Genomic DNA, 27,523 nt, shown 5'->3' with positions numbered 1-27,523 from the left:
GTTCTTACTTACTAAAGGACTTTTTTTACCTTTTGAAAAGTAGTAGAGAGAAGTTGGTATCTCCCTATAAAAGTCACTGAATATCTGGTCAATATAGTCTGAAGAGCAATATTTGAGTGGATACATACGTTGGTCTGGAGGGTTGTCACTAGACAGCATTGACTATATTGAGCAGATCTCTGCAACCTCTGATTAGAGATAACTGAAGTTAAGTAACTTGCTCAAATTGTAAACTCCTTATACACTGCAATCATTTAAATCTAGGTGAGATGAATCCCAACATGAGTGAGACTGGCGCTTGTTTGATACATGCTAAAATAGGGCTATGTATTACAAGCTCATGTAAAAGTTTGATGAAATAGATAATAAATGGCTTTACGTTTGACCTCCCTTTCTTTTCTTTTTTTAGCCTGGCCGTCCATCCTGATAGGATCACTATAGCAACAGGTCAAGTTGCAGGGACATCCAAGGATGGAAAAGTGAGTGACCCCTTTGCTGCTGTATAGTTGCTTATGTTTCATAAGAATATGTTACTAAGAAGATACATGCTACATTCTTTTCATGTTGCAGTTAAATTGGTCTTACATTTTAGGACTGAACGCAAGCAAAACTTAATTTGAGAGTGCCTATTGCACACTATCAAAATCACCCAGTTCCATTATCAAGAGTGGTCAGTGGTTTCTGGTTCCATTACTTACAGAGACTGAAGGTAAATTTGGAGCTGGTCTCCAAAAGAGATGCGGAAGGATGAGGCTACAGAGGAGACCTGAGAGGGCAGATGGATGCGGGGAAAAGGCAGAGAAGCAGCGGAGATTAAATTGTACAATGTACAACTTCCTTTCTGACCACAGCTACCAAAAACAGAGGACAAATAAGAATGGCTTTGGGTTGTTTGCTGAAAAAAATAAATGCTTACTCTTGCCATCATCGAGGCAAGAATATTATTCTCTCTATTATTACCTGTATTACCGTAAAGCTTAGCTGTAGGCTAGGAATTTGTTTAAACGCAGTAAGATGAACATTGCTCCAAAGAGCTAAGACAAGTGAGAAAGAATGGGTACAAGCAGAGGCAGGAAAAGCATGATGAAAAAGTTACTCATCAAAGTATGCAGCTGATGTCACAGCCAAAGTATTGCAAAGTTTTTGGTAGATGTCAAAGAAGAATTTTAGGATAAAAAGGGATTATCTAGATGCTAACTACTTTAAATGAGGAAAACAAAATCCCAGTTATGCTATATAACGTTTATGTAAAGATAACTTAGTTGAGTAACATAACTATTAATTTTTATTGTGTGTTGGAAAAATGTCTGGTATTTATTTTTTTAACTTCATAAATACAATTACCATTGTATTTGTGAAATAAAATCTAAAGGTTTGATGCCTATGCTTGAGGGGAATGTGGTATATAGGTAAGCTTATATAAAAGCCATTTACATAACACGTACTGGGATGGCCTTGATTTTTTTTTTTATATATTTATTTACGTTAAAGGGCAGTTTCACTACTTATGGACAAGAAAGACTGATGGCTCTTGCTTCTCTTTCTGATATTGTAATAAAACATGTTCTTTTCATTTGAAAGGGCAGGGAAAAAAGGGGAAATAAAACATGGCCCTTGTTTTCCTGCAAAGGTTGATGCTGCTGTGTTAAACCCCTACCTATTTTTAAAATAAACCTTGATCAGCAAGTACTTCCCGGGATTGCCCTCTAGTGGCCTTGAGAAGCAGTTCTGTCTGCACGGGGTTGAGCCTGTGCTGGGGGGAGCTCTCTGTGATGCGGCAATCCAAGGCAGAGGGCAGGGAGGGGGAACCACGTAGCTTTCATAGGGAGTTGATCTTGGGCCATTATGTATACCTTCAATTTTATATACAAAAAGCAATCTAGTTCCGATTAGAGTTGTAAAAAGGAGTCTGAAGATACAGTTCTTTTCCACGGCCGTTTTCATGACGTTGAAATTCATTACATTTTAGAAATTCTTAAGCTCCTTTTTGCACTTGCTGTTTGACGTTGACCAGAATTATCTCGGTTGCTAGAGTTCAAACTGATGATCCTGGACCTACCTGTAAGTCCCAGGTTGCAAGGTCATCAACAATTTTCACTTAATGAAGAATGACTCAGTGCCCATTAACTTCAGTGAACTAACTGAGGTCAATGAGACCTGCCGTGCTGTATGCTCTGGATAGCCAGTTCCAGATATTGGTCCTAGGCGCGGTAATCGGCAAATCATTTGTATTGTATCTGTGCTTACGTGGGTGACTCTAGAGAAGTTCTGGTAATTTTCACGCCTTAAATTGTGATAAAATGGGGTTTTTTGGATGCATTCTCATTTTTTTAAAATCCTGGTGGTTTTTGCCACCACTGCCTCAGCTGTTTTTTCTGTGTCTATTTTATAGCAATTGCCACCACACGTGCGTGTCTGGGATTCTGTAACTCTGAATACACTGCATGTCATCGGAATGGGTTTTTTTGACCGAGCTGTCACTTGCATTGCTTTTTCTAAATCTGTAAGTAAAGTAAATGAATAGTCATATTAAGAATGTTCTCTGAACAGGTCTTTGAAGTCTTTCAAATTTAGCTTCCTTGACCAAAATAAACTTCCAAGCTGTCTTTTCTCTCAGCTTCCTCTTTAGAGGAGGAATGCTTACAAACCGATTGTTTCCAACAGTTTATGTTGCTATTAAAGTTACCAATGTCTCAGCAGTCTCAGAGGTCTATTGTATGTTTACCATAAAATGCAATTAATTTCTTCAGGGACAAGCGGTTGCAGAAGTACTTGTGTTCTTGAAATTTCAGTGTCCTTACTTCTTCTCTTTAGTCATCCCATTGTGTTTCTCCCTACATGAGAAAGATACTCTCTCCGCATCTTTTAACCCCCTCACTGTGCCTAAGAATGACTGATGAAAGACCTTTACAATGGCCTGTTCCACTGATTTTGGATTTAAAAAATTGGAGCTCCCATAGGAGAAGCAAAATCTTTGGCTTGAAAGCAGCAAAGGCATCTGCATAAAGGATGGTAAAGAATTAGAATCCTGTTGTTAGCCTCTCGGCACCATCCTTTGAACTCTAGGCTATCAGGGAGGTAAAAAAAAGATGACATAGGCAGCGTTCAAGTCCCATATAAAAACATGAGTCTGTAACCTGACACGCACAAGTCTAAAAACTCTCTGTGTAGAACAGAATCCGTAAGCCGGGTGTGTGGTGGTGTCTGGTTGTCCTGACAGCATTTTTAAAAAGGAGAGGACTAAACGGTGTATACCCTAGGCAAAATGTACTTCAGTTTCCACAAACATTTGAAATCTATTGATGACATATTTTATAGAAAGCAGAGAAGAGAGGAGTGAATTGGGGAGCTGGTTGAAAATACAAAGGTGAAAGCCAACACAGTTCAAGATCAGCTTTTGAAGGATAATTAAAAAGGAATGGCAAGCAAATACTCTGTAAATATCTCCCTGGAGGAAGAAATAGGTACTTAATAATGGGGGATCGCTGGAGAAAGCAAGTGTTTAGTATGTTTGCTTTATGCTGTGATTTCAGTCATAGCTTAGCCTCCTCCTAAGCATCACTTCCCATCCCATAGCAGTACTGCTTATCTTATTTTAGAAAGCCCTCTCTTCAGGCTGGCTACTCAGTCCTGTCTCTGTCCCACCTCTTGAGTTGCCTGGGTGCAGTTATTTTTGTAGCTGTGTCTGAGATGTGTATTAGGGGCCTGGTGCATCAGGAAATCAACCAAGCAACCTCATATATAAACAAAATGAAGCAGAGTTTGCTTGGGTCTTCTTTTCCCCCAAAAATTGATCTATTCCCCAAAGAGGCTCACTCTGTGATAGCCCAAACTTTTGCAGAGTCTCAGCTCAAGAGGCAGCAACAAGTGGCTGTGCTGTGGGTGGCAGAGGAAGGACTGTTTGTGTCAGCGTTGCTGCCAAAGGAGTGCTTGTGTAACCACAGCCTCGGTCTGTTCCAGCAAGCTCATCTGCAGTCAAAGCTAACGTAGCTCATGCCAGGAGCAACAGGATACAAAAATCATATTTGAATGGGTTGGAAAGCAATTGGACATTACTTGAGGGTTTATTCCACTGTAGACGTGCAGCTAGGAATGAACACCAAAGAGATTAGGAAAAATGATCCAAAAAGTACCTTCCAGATAGCTACTGTTTGGAAAAAGATCTGATAATTGTACAGCAGTTCCCATCACTAGTGAGACTGATGTCGGTCAGCTCCCTTCAGTTCAGGTAGAGTCTCAGTTGGAGCTCCTCATCCAGTATTTGGATTCCCACATCAGAAAAATTGGTACCAGCTGGAGAAGGTCTAGGAAATATGATGCATGAAGAAAGACTACAGGAATTAGGGCCAGTAAGATTAGAAAGACTGATAGAAGACATAACTATAAAAAAGAGACCTGTCAGGAATAAGTTGTTTTCTAATTTCTTACTGCGTTCCCTGGTTTGAATCCATTACTCCTATATGAAGAGGAAAATTGTTCCCCATGTCCATAGCAGATCTGAGAAGAAGTAATTGGTTTAAATTGCAAAGAAAGAAATTCAGTATAATTATTAGGAAAAGCTTTCTTAATAGAATAGGTAATGATGTGTAGTTTGCCTTTGGAATTTCCATTACTGAATGTTTGAAAAGAGATACCTACCTCATTCCTGACATAGTCTCTTTGTCTACAGTTTGCAAGAGTTCCTCTTCTAGATCCCTTTTTAACCCTATTTTTCAATGACCCTATAAATTATTATATTTCATCGAGATCTATGGGATAACTAAAAGTATAACAAAGTGTAAATATGTATAAATATTTTCACCTACAGATAAGTATTTAATTATTTTGAATATGTATTTATATGTTTCTCATGTTGGTTGGGCAATGCATTAATATTTTCCATGTTTTGCCTCAGAATGGAGGAAGTAGCCTGTGCTCCGTGGATGACTCAAATGACCACGTGCTTTCTGTGTGGGACTGGCAGAAAGAAGAAAAGCTGGCAGACGTCAAGGTGTTGCAATAAGATATTTTGTACTACTTGCTTGTATATAGATCTGGATTTCTTGTCATAAAATGTCTTTCTATATTTAACTTCTTGTGCCTTTTTAACACTTTCACTTTATAAAAGGCAAAGAACATGAAGAAAGGGAATATTTTCTCTCTGTTGAGATTATCCCAGTAGTTTGTTTTTTTTTAAATTTTGCTATTGTTGTCATTCTAGAATTGATTAGAAAAGTCTAGGCAGCAATGATAGGAGCATGCGCAGAAATGAAATGTCTTAAACTAATCTTTTATGTGTAGAACTCCTCATTATGTGACATGGTTTTGAAAGATAACTTTTGATGCTAACTTATGAAAACATAAAATCTTTTGACTTCAAAGTGTTATACCGAAAGTATTCCAGACTACATTAATAAATTAATAGCTCAGAATTTTTCTTATATCAGGAGTATCAGTTTATCTAACTAGAGAACGATTTAATACTGTTTTGTTTTCTTTGAATTTTAAATTTTGATACAATGTTTTTCTTTTTCCTTCCAAGTGCTCTAATGAGGCTGTATTTGCTGCAGATTTTCACCCTACTGATACAAATATAATAGTTACTTGTGGAAAATCACACCTTTATTTTTGGACACTAGAAGGGAATTCCCTTATTAAAAAGCAAGGATTATTTGAGGTAAAATAAAATATTTCCTTAATTTTATGTTTATAGTAATTGTACAGTCATACAGAAATAAGGGATAATAAGGTTTGAGTAAATCAAAACAACTGATCATTATTAAACTTGAATTTTTGCAGAAACTCAGGTAGCATTCATGGTATGGCACAGAGAACTTTTCCAGGGGTAAAACTTCCACAATGAAGTTTTGAAATGCAATTACCAATTTGTTCCTGCAGAGTGTTTTGTTCCTTCCTAGAGTGATTCATGCTGGGTTTTATTTTGTCAGAGGAAAGACTTGCAAAACCCCATAAATTACGTGAATATGAATATTCTTCCCTTTTCCTCTGTTCTGCTCAGATACATACACATATGTAATTCAAATACAGATTGAGCTGGCCACTATTTGGTAAATAGCATTTTCATTTCATGGTCTTGATTTGGTTTTGTTCTTAAATACAGACTAAGCTCTACAGCAGCTGCCTGCACAAATGAGGGATGTTTGTGGTGACTGCAGATAACTCCAATAAAGCCTAGTTAACTGCTTGTGGAGTCGTGGCTCACAAGTATAGTCAAAACAACTACTTTGCAATGTCAATTAATATACTTCATGTGAAATCAGGAGGAGATACTGAGATAATGCATTTAATTTTTGTTACATTTTATTTTTCATTCATTTTTAACATCTAAGCTACTTGGGCAGATTTCTGCCTATGTTATGGCTCTGTTATTCTCGATGGTTGTTCCAGATGGAGAAGTGTGGTGCCTCTAGTTGAGAACAGTTCTTAGTTTGAGGGAGAAAGAGGCTGTACGCACTGGTAGACAACAAACATTGTAAATAGTGTCCTTAGAAGCTACTAGCTAGTGAATTTTTTTTCTCCCCTTACACTGTTTTCTTGCTGTCAGTATCTTAAATGCAGGGTCTCAAAGCAACGTTTCCATTACTGAACCTTAGGATTCTTTCAAGAGATGATTTCTTAATTCTTACACTACAGCCAAGCTCTCTAATTTTGGAGTTAAAAATTACAATAATAAAGCTTGTTTATATCTTCAGCCATTCCTAAATACTTAAAGCCTTTAGGATTATGTGGGAGTTGGGGGATTCGGTTTATCTCAGAGCATTCCTGGTCTTGTGTTAAAAGTTGGCAGGCCTTCTCACTTGCTCTGTCCACAACTTGTAATTAAAGGGTGCAGGATTGGGCCACCAACCTCAGCTGATACATCTTTTGCCCTTGCACAGATTAACTGTTTAGACTGTAGGAACGTGTTTAACTCCTGTGTAGATATTTAAGTAATAATAGAGCTGTTTAAGACTAAACTAATTTACTCAAATGCAGACAGTTAAAATGAATGGGTTGTGTGTTGCTGTGAGTGTATATTTTTCATAACCATACAGAAACAAGAGAAGCCAAAGTTTGTCCTGTGTGTGACCTTTTCTGAAAATGGTGATACTATTACAGGAGACTCAAGCGGAAACATTTTGGTTTGGGGGAAAGGTAAGACAAGATTGAAGTTAATAGTGAAATTTTAATATAAAAGACTGTGAATTTTTACATGAGTGTAGCCTCACTTTAAGAATAAAAAATTTTGTTTATCTTGAGTTCTTTCTCAAGACCAATCCAGCAGATTATGTCTGGATTCTCCTCTATGAGCACCTAAAGAACATACTGCTAGAGCACAAAATTCTATAGAATGTGTTCCCTATGGTCAAATGTTGAATCATACAGCTATGCCACCGTGTATGGCTTTTACTGACATAAGAAAAGGCAGGAAAAGTTCTTTTCCTTAATCATTGTGTGATAGTAAGAAACACTGTTAATGTAATTCATGATTTCCGGTCTCCTGTACTGTCACTCTGTAGTGTTTGCAAAAATTATGCCTATTGACATACACTTTAAAAAAGACAACAAATAGCTTTATTTATTTTCCTAGGAAGCCAAGCTAAAATATATGCAGATCTAATTGAATTCCTCAGCTTTATTTCAAAAGAACAGATGGATAGGACAAACTTCTTAAAAAGCATTTTCTAGTAGGAAAAGACTTTTTTTTTTTTTTTTTTTTAGGCAGCAGAAGGCAATGCCTGCCGGAAGGCAAACAGCAGCAACATCCTAAATGTTTACTTAGTGCGTGAGATGCCATGCATAGGAATAAGGAGAATCCCCTAAAGGAGGCCTTATTAGTAAAGGAAGAAGGGATATAGATGACAGCTGCTTCTTATTTACTCAGTGCCTTCTCCCAGGATACTCCAAAGGATATAAGACCTGGGAAGCAACATGGTGAATCAGTTACACAGTTGAGCCTTATTGAGCTGTTTTTTGTAGACTTTTTTTCATCCAAGGACTATCAGGCAGTTATGTCCTTGTGATTTTGACCAATACGCTACTGTTGAAGAAAGGGGTGGAGATGGTGCTTGTAACTCACTTCCTCTCTTATTTCCCTTTTCTTTTTCCTATGATAGTTTAAAGCAAGGCACTTGAACACTTTTCCTTCCAAATGGAGTTCAGAAATTGCAGAGTCCCATCTCCTCCCTGTTCTTGGTTGTTATTTTGGACTGCCAACAGACAAGGGAGACAGTGGCAGCTGCTGGCATGGTAGGGTCAGTGCACTGCTCAGGAGCCCATTTGCCTTCATGCCGGTAGACTAATTTCTGCCTTGACCGCGAGCAGCCTCTTCTGCCCTTTCTCCCAGGAATGAAAGGGAATTCTTTGTGTGCTGCAAGATCTCCTCGCCTCTGCCAGTTCTTTTGGGTTGGACAAAAATGTTGTTCTTGTTTTTCTATATGTCTTCACTGCTTTTGACTCAGAGCTCTATGTTGAAGTGAGGGCTCCTTCCACCAGGTCAGAGTACCCTTAGCAAAAGGACAATTATAAAGGAAAAAGCAGTTGTTTCTTCCTAACTTGCATCAGCCCCTTGCTTGAGCTAAACATAAAGTTAGCCAAGCCTTGATGCACATTTCAGTCATAGAATTACTAGTAATAATTTCTTTATACTTCATAATAGTAACAGTTCATCAAACTAGAGATACTTAAACTAATGTAGCTGGTTTTGAAGGTGTTTGGAGCCTAAGAAGGTACTTGAACAAGCCAAATTCATCAGTAAAGTAGTACAGGCTCTTTGGGAGGGTGATTCAGCACCTTCTGCCAGACGTACAAAGACCTCTAGCTTACTTGGGTTTTGGTGCAAGTTTGGTGTCTGGAGGCTGTGGAATATCCTTGAAGGATAACAAGTGACTGGGTTATGGTTTCTTTGTTGATAAGGTGCGTAGTGCTACTGCAGGTCAAATGTCATGTCAAACGGTTTAGCTTAAACCCCCATGAAAGTTTAAATGAACCTATTTTACTTTGTGTTTGAACTAGGCTGAGCGAGTATGTATACTTGTCATTTTTGAGATGGGGAAATATGTTCTTAAGATGTACTAATTCAGTCTCTTTTGTGCGTCTGTGCATTTTGGTGCAACACTCCATGCTGCCCATTACCATTGTTTAGGTATAATCCTTGACAGGTAGTAGAGAAATGGAGAAAAAAACCTGGGGAAAAAGGAGCTATTAAGCTGAGTATTTCAGTAGTAATGTCTTTTCTCCTTCTGTCCAGGTACCAACAGAATAAGCCACGCAGTTCAAGGGGCACATGAGGGTGGAATTTTTGCACTGTGTATGCTGCGAGATGGCACATTAGTATCAGGAGGAGGAAAAGACCGAAAGCTGATATCTTGGAATGGAAACTACCAAAAACTTCACAAAACTGAGGTGATATCACCTATCTTGAAATTACTCTGCTACTCAAAATGAAATTTTAGCTCTCTTCTGAACAGAGCTTTTTAAATCAATTTTTTTCTTATGGATGTGTATTTAGTGGGAAAGCAAATCAATGGTAAAATGCAGTATCATTTGAGTCATCAGGTCATTCCTATGATAGCCTATTCATTAACATAGCATTTCCTTTTTAAGATCTACGGTAACTGGAAAACAAATCTTGTATTCATACTTTTTCATATTATTTCTTCCTTTCTTTGTAATTAATAATGTGAGGTAATTTTTCACTTTGGAGTATTACAATATTAAAAAGTTTTTGTACTTTCCTCTTTTCCAGAATGATGTGAGGGCTTCTGGGGGTTTTTAGTACTTACATTTTTCATTAATTTCTTGGTTAGTGTTCTTTATTTAAAAAAGAAATTCTGAAAATGAATTCAGTTGCTATGTAGGAACTTGAAAGATTAAAGCAGAATTTGTTTGGACAGAACTACATGACTGTTTACATACTGAATGTAAGAGAACAATCAAAACTCTGAGGAAGGGTTTCAACTCTACTATATATTATTAAATGTTGCAAATATATATGGAACTGGAATGGCATGTCTGTCTTGGTAATTCAGTTTTTAACACAGCACAAGGTACATGCTTATGCTGTTTCTAACCATGGTGTCCTCCTTTTTCTGTTATTTGTTCGTATAGTGGTATTCCTTGTTGTTTTAAATTTCACATCTTCCCTTGAACTTTATATTGGAGATTTGCACTGACTCTTTCAGAACCTAGGCTGCAATTAAAGAAACATTCCTTGCAAGAAAGTACTATAAAGCTTGACACTATCTGAGTAGAAATGCTTAGTCTGATACCATAGCTGCAGTTAAAATATGATAAAGTTAGCACAGCATGATGGAACCTTTTCTGTTTGTTGAAATACTTAGTTTATCTGTACAAACTGAGTATTCTGCAGATAAGGATGTCTTTTCTTGTAGTGTTATAAAGACAGTTACTGAGCTGATGCAAGTTGTTATAAACTTTTGAAAGTCAGACATATATATTCATCCATTTCATTTCTTCTCTGTGCAACACTTATTAAAATGCATTTGCTATGCCATATGTCTTTAAAAATAGCAACGCTTGAAAAATTGTCTGACTTATCTGTTTGTCTGTTATGACCACAGATTCCAGAGCAGTTTGGTCCAATAAGAACAGTAGCAGAGGGAAAAGGGGACGTTGTATTAATAGGAACCACTAGAAACTTCGTCCTACAGGGCACGCTATCAGGAGATTTTTTCCCAATTACCCAGGTAAGCTGTTGCCTTACAAGAACATTTCTAAGTGCGTAATAGCAGTAAAGGTATTGCTTAAAGTTAAGTTTCATAAATATGTGTCTATTTGATTTATTATTACAGTACTTTTGGCAGTAAATAACATTATAAATATGCATCTAAGCCAATATATTTTTGTAATGCTTTAATATATAGTTTGGTCATTTTAATCCTGTTTAAACATGTTTAGTTTTGATGGTACTGTCCTTCTTGTCAAGAAATGTTTCTGCTTGTGTAGGGTCACACTGATGAGCTTTGGGGTCTTGCAGTCCATTCCTCTAAACCTCAGTTCTTCACTTGTGGACATGACAAACACATTACCCTCTGGGATGCTACCACACATCGTCCTATCTGGAACAAGATTATAGAGGTATAAATTTATTAAACACAACTCTACTCATCTTACAGAACTTCTCAAGTAATTTGAGTTTTTCATGAGATTATTAATTTAAAATATCTTAAAGTATTAACTTGAGGAAAAAAATGAGAGTCATAAAATTTGTCTTTCTGAAAATGGATGTAAAATTCTTAAAAACAAGAATTTTAAACCCTTAACCCAGTTATATGGATCTATATGCTGTATCATATAGAAGTGTACAGTGCTGCTGATGTTTTTATTTTTTTAATAGGAAGAGAACCACAAATATAAAGCTAGGAAATGTTTATCGTTTAGAAGTAGTTGTGATGAGGATTACTACCATCCTGAGCACAATAGTCAGAATTCAGAAGGAAAAGATTTTTTTGGTGACATTTTTGGCCTTCTTAATTTATTTTCTATAATTTATTAGTATTTTTATACATCCTGTTCACAAATAAACAAATGTGGTTTTTGGATTTCACTTCCTATCTCTGGTATGAAACTTGCTGTTTAGGTACTGAAGGAATACTGAGTGGAGGTTCAGTTTTATACTGTGTTTAAGCATTCAGTTGTGTATCTGCAGACTCCTAATAGCTTTGTGGTAACATGTGGTCTTGATTACTACATGTATCACTAGGAACTGATTTTTTAGCATACATTTTTTGACACCTGATCACTTTTCTAAATATTTACCCATAAAAAGACATTGGCTTATCTCCTAGAGACAGTGGTCTTGCTTTTATATCTCTACTTTGAGATGCTACTATCATTTTTTTTGTTTTCAAACAGTCTTCTCTCTACATTTTTTTTAATAGGTGTGAGAGTATGCTTTTTTGGAGATACATGTACTGATCGCAATAAACAAGTTACTTCTCAGTCTTTCTTATCTGCCCTCTGTACAGTGGAAAAGTTAAAAAATTACTTCAGGAAAAAGAAAACAGTACCTGGTGTAGATATGTATCCAATACACAGGTTTGCAGATCAAATTGTAGCCAGTAACTTATAGATGACCCTCATGTTGCTGACAAAAGTGCTTTCTGTGTGATATAGTAAATAATCCTTTAGTAGTTTACATGAAGTTTTGAAAATCTTAATTATGCAACTTCTTTTCATAAAAAGATTGTTCATTTTCAGGCCTACATAACACTTTAAGTTAAAGCTAGTAGTGATAACACCTACTGAATACAATGCATCTGCAGTAAGTATATGCTGTCGCATCAGGTTGATGCAGTCTTAACAGAATAGTGTTTGCCAAACTGTCTCATAGTATCCCGCTCCAGTTGTATGCACTTGTTAAATCACGCTTGCTTGGTGAATGTGGAAACTGGAATTTATTCTGTCTAACCGAGGTCATGTTCTAAGATCCATATTTTTGTTGACATGGGAAGCTTCTAAATTGACTGGAGAGACCAAATCACTAGTTACTGCCCCAGAGATGGAGCTGTATTTTCACAGTTCAGTGCCTGGGCTATCAAGATGGATTGGCCTGTAGTATAAGGACTTAAAAGAAAGGAAAACAAAAGTAGTTTTTTAAATGTAAAAAAATGGAAATCAATAATACTAAGAGTTTGGCCTGAGAGGCAGGCAGATAATTGCATTTTCCTACCTCTTGAACATTTTAGGCTTTAAGATATGTTAATATGGGTTGGTTTTAAAAATAAGCTCTCTCTCCTTCAGTCTTTAGGAATCCTGTAGCTGGGCCTTAGGGGAATGGTCAATCTTGAGACGCACCAAAATCTTAACGTGCTTGCAAATCTCTTGAACTGTTACCAAGATGCCAAATGCAAGATAAAATAAATGCCAGCACACTTGGGCTATGAACTTCAGTGATAAAACGTATTTTTAAAAATCAGTGAGCAGTTATAAACCAAATTTTCCAGGATCTGTCTTGATAGACTCTCAAAAAGAAAGATAAACTGGTGCCTTTTTTTGTTTTAAAATACAGCAATAGCAGTGTACTATATTGTACTGTATGGAATATGAACGCATTCGATTGCAGCAACTCCTTCACATGCAATTCAGAGTGACAAACAGTGACACGACTGGAAGCTTTTACATAGGCCTTTATCATAGTTTTTTTGTGGAGATTGATTATTTAGAAATGGTGCATGACTGGTTTTGTGCAGGTCTTATTTATAAATATCCCGAAGTGGAAAGTAAAATCATGGGTACCATTTTTTATGCTTTCTTAATAAATTTCTTTTTTGTTGGAAAAAAAATCATCGTGTAATTCAGTTGCAGGTACTAATGTGATCCTTTACTCTGCTCACTGTAAAGGTGTATGTTTTTGTATACTTGCATATACTTTCAAAAAAGCTGGGAGAATAAGAAGTTAGTACTTCTGATATATTTCTCATTACAGGAGGAGGGCCTATAGTCATGGAGAGAAGTGCAAAATTTGGCCCTTTGCTCCCTTGCAGTCTAAAGAAAAGAGCATTTAGAAGTCTTAAGTTGATAGTGAAACATCATTAGTGGAGATAAGTACAATATGGGGAACAGGAACAAATCTATTAATCAGATAAGGTGCTATCTCAGAAATAAAGTTACTTAAGTAATCATCAACTCAAAAAAGGACATAATTTCCACTGTTCTATCCTTGTCCTCTGAAAAACAGAACTGGAGTTTTGCTGATTGACTTACAGTGAGCTTCAATTAATATTTAGCTGTGGTTTTGCAAATATAAGACACTCTCTAAGAAAGTGTTGTTATTGAAACATTTAAGAAACTGCTTTATTTACCTTGATGCTTTTGAAAAGGTTGATGGCAACAGCAGTAGGACTATTAAACTAGATTTAGGTTTATTTCTTTTCCCCTCCAAGTACACACCACTTCATTAAGACAAGATTTCTATTATCAATCTTGACAATAATCTCCTTATTAATGACTTGAAATGTCTGAGATTGTTTCATGAATCAGTGACTGATTATCTAGAGTAAATAATTCATTTCATGTTAGACTATTTTTGTCATAGAGATCTATGTAAAAGCTTTTTAATGTAGTTATGAGTACAAGTTACTGCTCATTAAAGTCACAGTTTGAACCTCTGGTTTATTCAAGAGAATATTTTAGCACTTACTATGAAATTATACCTTAAAAAAATCAGCAAATTTTCCTTTCTGGACTACTGTAGTGGTTTAGAACATGTATAGAAATCCTGGATCTCAACAATTCTCTGAAATTTCTTCAGAGTTAGTAATGTCTTTGAAATTAGTCACTAGTTTAAAATTAATGAGAGTATCCCTTACACCTAGCTTCTAGGGCTAGTAATTACAACTTGCAAAAAATGTGAACAGGCTTACTAAAATGGCTACAATGTGATACTATTTTAGAACATAGAAAATCCATACTATTTTAGAATATAGAAAATCAAGGACGTTAAGTGTTTCTGTGAGATATGTTACTGGATTTTTTTTTTTTTTTGCTTACATTTTTAAATTATTTTTGACAGGTATCAGAAAAAATAAGCTATTTATTTTGGGACTTTATGCTATAACCTGAAAAGTTCTGGAGTTTATTCTTTGTAACTGAACAAGTATTAGAAAGAAAATGCTTACCTTGTTTTTTAGGCATATGCTTAAATTGCAAGAAGAACACTGCAATTCTACCTGTCTCCATAATAATACACCATACAAAGTAAAATGTTTTAAAATTGCGTATCAAAATAAGAAACCCAGTTTCTGCCCTTAATCTCCCACTAAGCTGCAACAGGCAGGTGCTGAAAAAGGTGGTGGTGTGTGTAGAAGTTAGGCTTTAACCCTCCATGCAAAGTGATACCTACCTTTGTTGAAGAAGGTACTTGCTTGTCCTTTAGACAGTAGGTAAACTGCAGCTTTGATACTTAATTCTTAGGTCAGCTCTAATTTAATAAGTTATTTTTATCTCTTACTTGTTTGTGATTTGTTGAGAAGCTGCCTTTGCCAATGTTATGTTATGAAATCACTTGCCAAGTTATTTTTAGATAGTGAAGAAAAGAAAACAGTGGCCTTATGTAGAGGGAAAAAAATCTATTGGGTAATACTTCAATCAGTTAAAAATGGTTTTTTTCCCTCAAGTTTGTATTGAAAAAAAAAAACCCAAAACCCCTCAAAATCAACAAGAGAGACTTACTCTGTTCCTGAGACAGATAGTTGAACAGTGTTTTTGTGATAACTTGGACTGGTAAAAAAGTATGCTTCCTTCTGAAACATTTTAGGATCCTGCACAGTCTTCAGGTTTTCATCCTTCAGCACCTGTCGTTGCAGTAGGGACGCTGACCGGCAGGTAAGATGCGCAGAGCTACAGCTTGGGCACCAACAAACGCTACGTGATTTTTCCAGCTCATGTCCAAGTTCATGTTCTTGTTTTGCAGATGTATGCATGACATATATTCATCCCCTATTGATTTCTATTGAATTTCAGAGTGAAATTTATTTGTATTGCCTTAGTGCCTAGAAACCACAGTCTTGGACCAGTACCCCATGTTTGCCGAGGGTTGCATGAACACAGGACGAAGAGATGGTTTCTGCCCTGGGAGAGTGGCAGTCTGAGATCAGTGCCAGGAGATGGATTTGGACAGGGCAGGAAGCCTAGGTTAGCAGTGAGACCATGCGTGGGAGGTGCTGTCACCGTACCAGTGACTTAAATGTTAAATCCTTGTGTCCATTGTGGCAAAGGGAGGGCTAAGAGGGGTCTGAGCTAATGAATTAACTTTGCAGATGTGCACGGAGATCTTCTCTGAGGCCTGTAGGGCAGCATAGAGGAAATCACATAGAAAAAAGTTGCTCATTAGAAAATTTAGCAAGTGGTTTATTATCTCTAATGCAGTGACAACCAGAGGTTTTAACAAAAATTTGGCAAGTGTTCCACTGTGCTAGACATAGTGTAAGAATGCATATTAAGAGACTTGTTCTGTCTGAAAAGGCATAAACAAGACAGACAAAACCGAGGTGAAAGATAGTATCTCCTTTTTACAGGGCAGACTGAGCCCTTGGTCACACAGTGAGTCAACGGCAGATCCTGGGTTTAACCTTGGTTGTCTGTCGTAGGAGGAAGGAGTACCTTCACTGTGACTTCGTCCTCTCCTCTAATGTCACTTGAGGGCAGACTTTGCTGTTAGTATTGAGAACAGTTCCGCTTAACTGAGAACATATAGGATGCTCACAGGTTATGAGCCAAGATTATTTGGGATTGCATATCAATCCTAAATAAAGAAAGGATTTACTTTAGTTACAAAATTTACTTTATTTACTAAATAAAGTAAATCAAAAGGAGAAGCTTTGAGAGGAATCTTTACTTTGTCTTTAAGAATTTGATGCAAGTATTGAAATGCAAATTTTATCTTTGTCCTTTCTACACATTCCCACAAATTAAATTTTGGTTCATTAAAATTAATTAATTAAAAATTAATTAATTAATTAACTTTAAAATAAATTAATAAATAAAGCTAATCCTTCTATCAAAAGAGAACGGTCCTGATTCTTGCTTGTGTTTTCCTTTGCTCTGGGGTTTAATGTAGGCATCAGTTTAAACATCAGCATAGCATAGAGGAGGGTCATTAAAGGAGAAAGGTCATCGTATGTAATGCTTACTTTATTCTAATGCATGACACATAGTAAAATGACTAAAATCTGAAGATTGATATCAGGGTCAATGTCTGATCATTTTTCTGGTCAAAAAACATGGGAAAGAAACTATCCTTGTGTTAAAGTAAAAATAAACCAAACAAAGTAGCAGTTGCTGTTTTTCTTTTCTTGGTGTAAAACTTATGCTATTTTGACAGAAGAAAAGTTGGTCAAGATTACAGTAGATTTAAATTCCTTATGGAACGATTTATTGGCCTCTTTCTGTATTTACAACAGGTGGTTTGTGTTTGACACAGAAACAAAAGACTTGGTCACTGTACACACAGATGGAAACGAACAGCTGTCTGTAATGCGTTACTCACCAGGTTTGAGAGTGTTTATTTACCGGTTAAAAAAAAGCATTGAATTTTTCTATTAAATTTGGGGTTGGTTTGTTTTAAAATAACTCCCCACTTGCCATACTGAGGTTGAAAATAAAAATGCCATGAAACATGGGCAACACTGAATGGGTGGTGTCTTCAGCTCTAGTTTTCTTCTCCCTCCCTCCCCTCCTCCTTCTCCCACATGTTCAATATGGTTTCACTGGGAAGAAAAAAAACAAATATGACTTAACTGTGCAGGTTGTTGCAGTCAGGTTAGCCCTAAATGGACTGTAGCTGCTTCCAGACATGTCATGTGTTTTTAACAGTAATATTTGCTGTGTAAACTTGCTGTTTTGTAATCTTGAAACATGCATCAATATGCAACTGAAAAAGAAAAAGCAGAATTTTATTTTTTCATTTTTCTGTATCAAGGCCTTTAAGAACAGTTCCTCTTGTCTGTGACACACTAACTTTTCAAAATTAGCCTAAGTTCTTTCTTACAGGAATAATTATAGTTCACTTTTGTGTTTATAGATGGAAACTTCTTGGCAATAGGTTCCCATGACAACTGTATTTATATATATGGCGTAAGTGAAAATGGAAGAAAGTACACTAGAATTGGCAAATGTTCGGTAAGTAACCTTCTTTCCTCCTGGTTCAATATTAACAACTTAAGTATGTTTTGTAGCACTGTATTAATACTGTCACATAGAGAGATACTGTTAGTGCAGTTAATGCAATATTTTTCTCTTTGTAGGGTCATTCCAGCTTCATTACTCATCTGGATTGGTCTGTTAATTCACAGTATCTTGTGTCTAATTCAGGAGACTATGAAATCTTATATTGTGAGTAAGAATTATATTTAGTCCTTTTGTGCAAAGTTCAGGCAGTCTAATACAGATTTAAAATTTAAATGAGACCATATAACTGCCAAGATAAACCATATGTTTTAATTCATCTGGTGCAATAAAAAAATTATACAATTTGAGAATTAAAAATGTTACTATGTGGTTGTTCTTTTTCTTTTGTAGGGATCCCCTCTGCTTGTAAACAAGTTGTGAGTGTTGAAACAACTAGAGATATAGAATGGGCCACTTACACCTGTACTTTAGGATTCCATGTGTTTGGTAAGTGTCTTTCTTCTGACAAGCTCTTACCATTCTTGTTATTAACAAACACTTGGATTGCCAACTTTTTCTTATGAAACATGACTATTCATATTTCAGGGAAAAATACAGCACTTCTGTTCTGCCATTTTTATTACAATCTGTCCTCTTATTTCAATCCAGAAAGACTCTGATTTAATATTCTTGCTTCAAGTACAAAAATCAAATTACAACATAAGTGGGAGACAAGGAAGAAATCACATACTGCCCTTTCTGTCACACTAGAGCTGCTTCTCGTCATTTTTAGCAGCTACTGGGCCAAATCCCCTTACCAGGACCAGTTTCTTTTGCACTAGTTACTGTGTAAACACAAAATGGGTGACAGTCTCTGTCATTAAGTACTTATAATGTATTTTGATACAATATATAGCAGTTAAATTAGGTGAAAGGAATGCAAGAAGAAAGAAGAAAAACGTAACAAAATCAGGATAGTTTGTTTCCATGGGACTTCTGCCAGTTTTGAAGGAGCTGCTTTCCCCAGTGTACGCTGAAGCTTTGTACTCATTCCACAATGCATGCAGAACTAGACAGATCGTTATAAAAGCTGAGTACAGGAAGCTTCAAATTTCTTGAGTCCTCATAGTAAAACAGAAAGCCATGGTAGAAGTTCAGAGAAGAGTCTGGTTTAGTATAAGCAATAAGCAAGGAAGATTTTCACCCATGTTTCAAGTGGAATAGATGCAGTGATGTGTTTGAAGACAGCCAGAAAGGACATGTTGTTAGAGCCTAAAGATGGGATGGCAGTAGCAATATGCTGGGAAGACACATTCAAATTTTGTATAATTTAACTGACAAGAAGTGCTTGGGTATCACTACAACATGCAGATTTAGTAAAAGGAGGAAATCCTGGAAGACTGGCTGCATGTTGGCGTACTGTGTTTCTCGTATGAGGGATGAAGGCCCTTATAGAACTATTAACATATTCCTGGGGTTTGAGTATACCTGACACACAGTTACAGAGCTGCAAAGTCTTTGCATTTAGCATCACAGGTTTAGGTATTCTGAGATGCTAAATACTTTAAGTGAGTATTCCTGACGTTATAATTTGGATTTATGCAAAATATCATGCTATTAGAATATGGGGCTGCTTTTGGTGCATAGAGAGTCATAGGAAAGGAGTGTCACACCTGAGAGGGTTTTTTCCCCCACCTTGCAACAGATCAGCTTTTGGAGCCAGACTGTGGAACAAAATGATCTGCTGGGCTAATGGGGAATTTGTGGAAACTGCGTATACATTTTTATACTTACAGTCCTCCATGCTGAACTGATTTATTGTAAGCTAAAGCAACAAGGATGAGGAATAAATAAAAGTAGCTGCTGGTTTTAATAATTATCACAATTACCATTTTAGTAATGTCGTAGAGATTGTGAGGATGTTCATCAAACGAATGGAATTTTAAAGTAAAAGGTTGTAACTTACTCAGAAAGGATATGCAATGCACAAGGACAGAACATGGTGCCATATATGCTGAGGATTCATAGCTATACAGTTAGGTTCAGACTGGGAAGTTACAAAGATAATGCTTAATAATTATAGATGCAGAAAAGAATATTAATGGTGGAAGGGTTATGCTGTTGTCCATTCTTCCAGAAAGATCCAGAAAGATCAAATTAATGGAATTTTTTTAATAGCTAGCAGAATCAGTCAAATCACAGGGATTGCTGAGGATGTGAGATTTTAACTATTCCAGTGTCTCTTGGGAAAGGAATTGCAGTACAGTGGCTAACCATCAAGTTCTCAAAATTCTTCTGATACAGGAAATAGATAAGCACCTAGAGGGGAGTTTCTTCCAGATTTGATTCTGGGGAGTTGGAAAGAATTTGCTGGAATGTGAATGCATCTTGTATAGGAATGACTGTGGAATTAGGGAGGTGTGGTCCTTAGTATAGGAAGGAAAAAGAGCAATGAAATAAAAATAATGGACTTCAGGGAGGCAAACTGCAAAAATGCAAAGCCCTGTTAGGGAAGATCTGAATCTGGAGAAAAGGCAAGATCTGGTAGTTCCTTAGATAGTATGAAGCGCACAAATTCTGCCAGCCCAGAGGACAGATGGGAGTGGGAGCAAGACACAAATTTGGTTAAACCGTTGTTGACCTCTCCTACAAGGAAGAGGAAAGCAGAAAGTAGAAGCTGTCGGAGGACCAAGGACACATAAACAAAGCCTAAACATAAATGCATACTTGTGACAAGTACAGAAATAATGGAAGGGCCAACGGCAATATTGGTCTGCTATGCGGAGAGGAGAGATGACACTGCTAAGGCTGAAGTGTTAAAAAACCTGACACTTTTTTTCTTTTTTAATGTGTCTTTATTAGAAGAATTACTACAATCTGATGGCTAACCCAGTTAGTACCAGTAATGAAAGGATAAGACCTCTGCTTTCAGTAGGGAAGGAGTAGATTGGAAAGTAGTTAGAAGTCAGATATCTTCAAAGTATCTGAGTGTAATGAACCTTGTTGTATCTGTAAAAACAACTGGCTAGCATTATCTTGAGACCCTTAGTACTTATTTTCAGGACCTCACAGAGAACAGGAAAAATTCTGGACAAATGGAGAAGAATGAATGCGGTATCCGCAGAATCATATGTTTACCTTTAGAGCCCATATGAAGAGGATAAAGTGCAAAGTTAGTGGCTAGAATAATACATTGAAGAAGCTCATAAATTATAAATTGGAAACCAGTCTGGTAATGTTGGAAGTCACTCCACTGTTCAGTACTTTGGGGCCTCAGAGCAGCCGGTATGAACAGTCTTCAAATGCTTGCCGGGATTGCCCCACTGGACATAGAAGAACCAATGGCATCATCAAGCCCATGAGGCTTCTACTATATTGATTTTTCAGCAGCTACTGGCTGACTGAAACTAGGGATATTTTCTGACTCTAGTAGAATCACATAACAGTCACAAATAGTATGCATAGCACTCGCAGATCAACATAACCAATGCAGGGGGGAAAATGAGCATTGATCTGTTGAACACCTGTCTTCAAGCATGGGAACAGATTAGCCAGCCTGGAAATGTTTAGAGATGATTCAACTGAAAATCAGCAGCATGTAAAGAAGCGCGTTCAAGGGAGGATATTTTAGTGATACAAACACATGTAAATGTGAAGAACTAAAGACTTTAAAACACTTACTGATCTGTATGCTCTTGCAAGAGCCATATGCTCTGTATACACAATGAAGGCATCGGTTCATATCACATGCCCAGTTTTGGAAAAATTAGTATTTGAGGTGAAGAACAGGAACAGAAGAAATCTAAGATGCTGTGCAAAGCCTAACAACATTGCAAGCAAAGCAGAGCTCAGACTGGTTGAGTTCAAAACTGACTAGAAGACTGTACACTGAATATTATGTTTGTTTGAATGTATTTATTAATAGCATGGATGATAAAACAGCGTGTATAATTTGTAGGTGGCATGAAGCTGCAGGATTAGCAAGTTGTCTTGAGAAATAGAGGAATGGTATGAAAAAAGGAGGCGATTCAATGGAGACAAATAAGAGGTTACACACTTGAACAGCAGAACCCAGTTGTACAAATACAGAATGGAGAAGCAGGAAAGAGAGCAGATCTGCACAGAAAGATCAGATTACTCTTGCATGCAAACTGAACGTGATTCAACAGCGTTATGCTGTTGTAGGAAAGGCAGATGCATTAGTGGGATGTATAATGAAAAGGATGCCATGCAAAATGTGAAGTAATCATCCATTTATCAGTATCTGCTTCAGTCACAGCTGGAATAGCTGCTTCTGGTTTTTGCATGTTGGACCAACAGATACTGTGCTGACTAGCAAGAATAATTATCCATCTAAATCTTGTTCTGGGAGAAGAGATGTAATGAATGAATTTTAGAGGGGGAGAAAAAAAGCTTGACATCAATCTTCAAATGAGAGAAAGGAAACGGTCTCTTTCCATGTCTGCAGAGGATGCGAAAAAAATGGACTAATTTTTCAGCGAAGGGGATTCAGTTTACATATTCGGAAAAACTGACAGTGAGGGACTAGAGTAAATTTTGAAAGAGTACATTCTCAAAGAAAAACCCTGATATGATCCTTTACCCATTTCAAAATGGCTATCTTGTCTCTTAAACTGTTTCCTTTAGGGGTTATCTCCAGCTTGTCATAGTGATGTCTTGAGAAGACTTCTGCCTCTTTTCAGCTAGCATTTGATGTTCATACAGCCTCCTTTTTGTCAAAGCAGTTATTTAAAACAGCTTTTCTGTGTCTCTTCATTCTACATGTTCATAATTCCACAAGTAGCAATTACTGTGTTTCTTCCTTGCACCTTCCTTTTCTTTAAGCCTCTTTTTTACTGTCACTGATCTAGCTAAGAGGAGTTTCCACACACATCAGGAGAGTTAGGGGCAGTCCACAAATCAGTACTTTGTGTTTCATTTTATTTACAACAATTTGTAATTCCTTATAAAGACATGGGATCACTTCCTCTTAGTGCTTTTGAATTGCCGTGCAATGATATAAAGACTGTATTTGGGAAGAATTACATGAAGATCGAAGGCTAGCTGTTTCCACAGTGCAGGGCAGATGCCCACTTTGGTGTTCTCAGTAGCCCAAGGAAGGGAAGCTGGAGTGTGCCTGCCCTGCCCGCAGGCATAGGCAGCTTTCCAGGAGATGGGCGGGCAAGCAGGGGAGTAGCAGCTCTCTCATCCTGACCTGTAAGAACAGCGAAGGAAGAGCATGCACTCAAGTGGTAGGACTTCAGGGGGACACTGCAGAGGATGTGTGACATAGGGACAGCCATTGAAAATCGTAACGCCAAGACAAGGCGGGGTTTTTGCCACATCATAATGGCAGAACACACGTTATAACTGACTATGTCTGTGGTCTCTGAAAGTTAGGTATCACCTAGGTCGAGTAGGGATTAGATAAAATCTGAATTATGAAAATCATAACAAAACCCTCACCGTACTGCATACAAAAAATTGAAATTTCAATAAGTGGTTGGATTTTGTTACAATTACAATTTATTACAGGCAAGTATTCAGAGGCTTTAAAGAAGTGGTGCTGTCACGGTTTAACCCCAACCAGCAGCCAAGCACCACGCAGCCGCTCGCTCACTCCTGCCACCACCCAGTGGGATGGGGGAGAAAATTGCAAAAAAGTTGACATAAAGACAGTTTAATAGGACAGAAAGGGAAGAAAATAATAATAATAATAATAATAATAATAAAATAATTGAAATATACAAAACAAGTGATGCACAATGCAGTTGCGTTCACCACTTGCCGACCGATGCCCAGTTAGTTCCTGAGCAGTGATCCACTTCCCTGGCCAACTCCCCCCAGTTTATATACTGGGCATGACGTCACATGGTATGGAATACCCCTTTGGCCAGTTTGGGTCAGCTGTCCTGGCTGTGTCCCCTCCCAACTTCTTGTGCCCCTCCAGCCTTCTTGCTGGCTGGGCATCAGAAGCTGAAAAAATCCTTGACTTGGTATAAACACTACTTAGCAACAGCTGAAAACATCAGTGTGTTATCAACATTCTTCTCATACTGAATCTAAGACATAACACTATACCAGCTACTAGAAAGAAAATTAACTCTATCCCAGCCGAAACCAGGACAGGTGCCTAGATTTGGTCCTTGCATTGATGAACCTACAGTTTAATTTTGGAACACCACTTTGTGCAAGAACAGCAACGAGTAGAGTACATGAGGAAGGAGGAGAGTTAGTTATAGTAAAACAAAAGCATTTTAAAAATTTATAGTAGGTTCAGTTTCTTTTTGAGGGATCTATTAATTACTAAATAACATTTTAAACTAATTTCTTGTTTCATAGGTTTTAGACTTTAGTAATGTGAAGAAAGTATGTTGAATCATACATAGGTAGTTTTTTAGACTACAGTAGTATGAAGAAACTATGTTAGCTCATACATAAGCAGAAGGGAAAATAAAAGCAGTAACTGTTATTTTTCTACATAACCATATGAAAACTCTTTTAGGCTCAGACACGTGACTGTAGTTCAGCAGGATTCTTTTTTTTCAGAGTAAAAAGCACTTTGCTGACTAGAGGAAATAAAGTATTTGTTTATGTGCTTGATTTCCTGTTAGGATCGGGTCTTTTGCTGGTGCTGAAGTACACATACTGACTCAGCTGCAGTTATTTTTATAGATTTATCTTTTTTCTTTTCTTTAAACAAGTAATGCTTTCTTAATATTTTAACAAAAACTTAAGCTGTCACTTTTATTTCCATTATAAAAACCTTTAATTAGTTGCTCTGTGTTTCAGGTGTATGGCCTGAAGGTTCAGATGGAACAGATATCAACGCTGTCTGTCGATCACATGGGAGAAAACTGCTATCAACAGGGGATGATTTTGGCAAAGTACATCTCTTCTCATATCCATGTTCACAGTTTAGGGTAAGGTATTTCAAATACATTTACTTTGTAACTTGCACAAATGCCTTAAATGTTGTTTTCCTATGTACAAAAAAAAAAAAGGGAAGAATAGGAATATGTATATGCCTAAGGGATTTACTTAAAGTTGATGCAGACTACAGTTACATTTAAAATTTAATTTAATATTAAAATACTTTAAGAGAATGATGTAATGCCTTAGTTTCATTGTTGCATGAATTTTATAACGATATGTTTTTATGACAGTTTATATCCTCACTAATATGGTGTTTTCTAGGCTCCAAGCCATGTGTACGGTGGACATAGTAGTCATGTAACTAATGTAGATTTTCTCTGTGAAGACACCCATCTCATCTCCACAGGCGGAAAAGATACAAGTATTATGCAGTGGCGAGTCATTTAAAGGAAACATCAGTGTGAACATACACAGTTGAGTCGACCATGCACAGAACTTATGTATAAACTGTATATTTAAAACTTAACAGTATGTTTGCAGTTTAGCCTGGTCACTGTGATTTTTGTTTAAAAAATTCTTACAAACCTCAGGAAAATTAAGCCCTGTGCTGGTTACCTTACTCAGTCTAGTGATTTTTTTTTTTTTTTTTTTCATTGTGTCACACCTTAAGAATGATCGTTTTCTCTTCTGTTGTACGATATACAATGCAGTACAAGTTTAATATAAGAAATGTGGCTTGACAGTTTGCAATACAGTGGTATCAGCGGAATGTGACTATCTTAAATGCTTTCTATAAACACTGCTAAAATGGTCACAAAAATGCCTTTCAAAGACTGTATATATGTGCTTACTTGTTTCACTATCTACACTTTGTACTGTATATCTACTTATTTAGAAAAATCTATGACAGTGTCTAGGTACCGAATTGTTTCTGATGGAGGATGATGAATAGGTACAAAAAGTATAAACCGAGATGTAAGATGCAAAAATTAGTGTTCTAGACCTGAAAATGTGAATGCTGGTAAATTTGCATTCTCTTGGGAATAGCACACCTTGGGTATCACCTGTGAGGAGTTGTGTTCCCGTTCAAGTGAATCAGCAGGTTATGCCCCAGTTTGACCTGAGTATCTCAGCAGGGTTTACAGATGTCTGTGTGGTTCAGGTATTCCATATGAGTTTAAATTAAAAATCTTTTTATTTGTATATGAACAATTTCTTTTTGAAAACAAAACAAAAAAGCTTGGCCACATCCCCATTATTGATTGATATATTTAACTAATATGTATATTAATCAGCATGATGCTATATTGTACATGTATAAGATTTTAGCAGTTCATAACAAATGGTAAGGCAATCTAGCTTTACTTTTTTATGCTTATGGATATTGTATATTTGTATTTTAAGACCAAGTAGACCAAGTCTAAAGATATCTTTTTAAGTGTACCATAAACCTGCAGAGGGTAAAGGAAGTCTTGGAAGCCTACATGAGATATTAATGTGTTACTTCTGGCCCCTGTGTTTTGTGCATGGATGGATATTTATAGTATGAAATAAGATTGTGTTTTGCAATGAAGTAATAGTGGAGGTGGTATAAAATGGTTAAGAAGGCCTTATCAATGTTGATTGTGACACAGATTGAAATGTATTGTTTACTTTGAGGAATGTATCCGAAGAATTTTAAGGAGAGGAGTTCTAAGCCGACTTGAAAAAGGTAATATTAAAATTTTGCTTGTAATGGACAGTAAACTTTAATTCTCTGAACTCTAAAGCACTGGTTGTTTAGAGTGATTTAAATGAAATGGAATCAATAAATTTTGAAACTTTTTTATTACATCTCCAACCTCCTACACTGAAAGTGCAGGACACCAATAAACATGTATTAAAGTGAATTTTCAATGTATTCTTCCTGTTCAGTAAAATATCTTTGTTTCAACGTGAAATACCTATAGAAGAGACAGACTTTTACTTAACGACACACATTTGTGATTTCTCGATTAGAGCTGCATTTGAAAATATTTGGGAATAAAATACTGATTTGGGGGTACATAATTTCATGCATGAGCATGACCCTGGAAATGTGAACCCTAATGCACACCTAGAGAGTGAAACTCCAGCTTCACGGCAGGGAAGAGGGACACGCCACATGCTTTCATCTGCAGACTGCCTTGGTTCTGGCTCCTAGTACAAATCACTTATTTCTGAGCTCTCGGCTGGTGGAGGAATGTCATTCTACTGCGCAGGGTTATGCTCATGGCAGGAGCTCCTGACAATTTCTCTGTGTTAGGAACTTGTCCTCAGGCAAGACTTTTGAAGGCCAGGGTTTCAGGGTCACTTTAAGCTGACGTTATGTAGCACTGTCACTGAAGGAAGAGGTCTTGCCCCCAGCTGCTTGTTCCCATCCCGTGCAGCAGCACCAGAGTTACTGTGGCCACAGGGAGAACCCAGCTAGGGGATGGACCCAGGTTAAAATCAATTCAGGGAAGAGGCAAAAAAAAAAAAGGCCAAGCAAGCAAACAACAACTACTACAAAACAGAAAACCCGTTTTCTCATCTGATTTAGCTGTGCAGCTGTATGAGTGCTTGTACTGAGCTTGTACAGAGGAAGGAGCAACGTGGAGAAGAAAATAAATGGACAGAGGAGCACTGGAACAACTTCTTTTGATGTCGATGTCAATCTCCCTGTGCTTGAAGTGTGTGAAACTAAAGGCATAATATCCCTACCCTTTCCAGGGTTAATCCAGTCCTAAGAGGTTGTAATACACAAGTGACAGGTTCTCATCTTGTCTGGATACTTGATTATGCCACGATACCTTCTGTTTATTAATTTTTTTTTTGCTTTTGCAGATGGGGTGCTTTCAGGTTTTCTGCTTTCAGAATTGTAGGTGATTTGTCATTACTTGCAACAGAGAAAACAGGAGCTGCAAATTGGGTTGGCTCATTCCCTTTTCATCCTTCTCCCATGGTGCTACTGTTGGGATGTAATAATGTATTTGTGATCCCTTTCTTCATTTTAAACTATTATCCCTTACAAGAAATA

The 27,523-nt window shown here is 37.0% G+C and overlaps 1 protein-coding gene and 1 long non-coding RNA gene across 18 annotated transcripts in view; one reads left to right on the top strand and one right to left on the bottom strand.

The window, feature by feature from the left end:
* EML1 (EMAP like 1) overlaps positions 1 to 26,375 on the top strand; it is a 131,033-nt gene extending 104,658 nt beyond the window's left edge. For all 17 annotated transcript variants that reach the window (XM_030030912.1, XM_030030951.2, XM_030030921.2 and 14 more), the window contains 15 exons: positions 410 to 479; positions 2,393 to 2,503; positions 4,895 to 4,990; positions 5,522 to 5,656; positions 7,035 to 7,134; positions 9,230 to 9,384; positions 10,563 to 10,688; positions 10,948 to 11,079; positions 15,260 to 15,327; positions 16,905 to 16,993; positions 17,525 to 17,622; positions 17,748 to 17,835; positions 18,022 to 18,117; positions 24,403 to 24,533; positions 24,808 to 26,375. In XM_030030912.1, coding sequence (XP_029886772.1) covers positions 410 to 479; positions 2,393 to 2,503; positions 4,895 to 4,990; positions 5,522 to 5,656; positions 7,035 to 7,134; positions 9,230 to 9,384; positions 10,563 to 10,688; positions 10,948 to 11,079; positions 15,260 to 15,327; positions 16,905 to 16,993; positions 17,525 to 17,622; positions 17,748 to 17,835; positions 18,022 to 18,117; positions 24,403 to 24,533; positions 24,808 to 24,933 — 1,621 coding nt within the window. In that variant the 3' untranslated portion in view covers positions 24,934 to 26,375. The remainder of the gene's footprint in view (positions 1 to 409; positions 480 to 2,392; positions 2,504 to 4,894; positions 4,991 to 5,521; positions 5,657 to 7,034; positions 7,135 to 9,229; positions 9,385 to 10,562; positions 10,689 to 10,947; positions 11,080 to 15,259; positions 15,328 to 16,904; positions 16,994 to 17,524; positions 17,623 to 17,747; positions 17,836 to 18,021; positions 18,118 to 24,402; positions 24,534 to 24,807) is intronic.
* LOC115348393 lies at positions 10,840 to 14,901 on the bottom strand. The gene is made up of 3 exons (XR_003925808.1): positions 14,846 to 14,901; positions 12,012 to 12,104; positions 10,840 to 11,060 (listed from the first exon to the last, which is right to left on the bottom strand). It is a non-coding gene; the product is annotated as an uncharacterized LOC115348393 (long non-coding RNA).
* Positions 26,376 to 27,523: the final 1,148 nt, after the last annotated feature.

The sequence above is a fragment of the Aquila chrysaetos genome, chromosome 2 (assembly GCF_900496995.4).
Source record: "Aquila chrysaetos chrysaetos chromosome 2, bAquChr1.4, whole genome shotgun sequence".
NCBI classification, from domain to species: Eukaryota; Metazoa; Chordata; class Aves; order Accipitriformes; family Accipitridae; genus Aquila; species Aquila chrysaetos.
The sequence above is the reverse complement of the archived record's forward strand: the minus strand, read 5'-3'. Positions and strand labels throughout refer to the sequence as shown.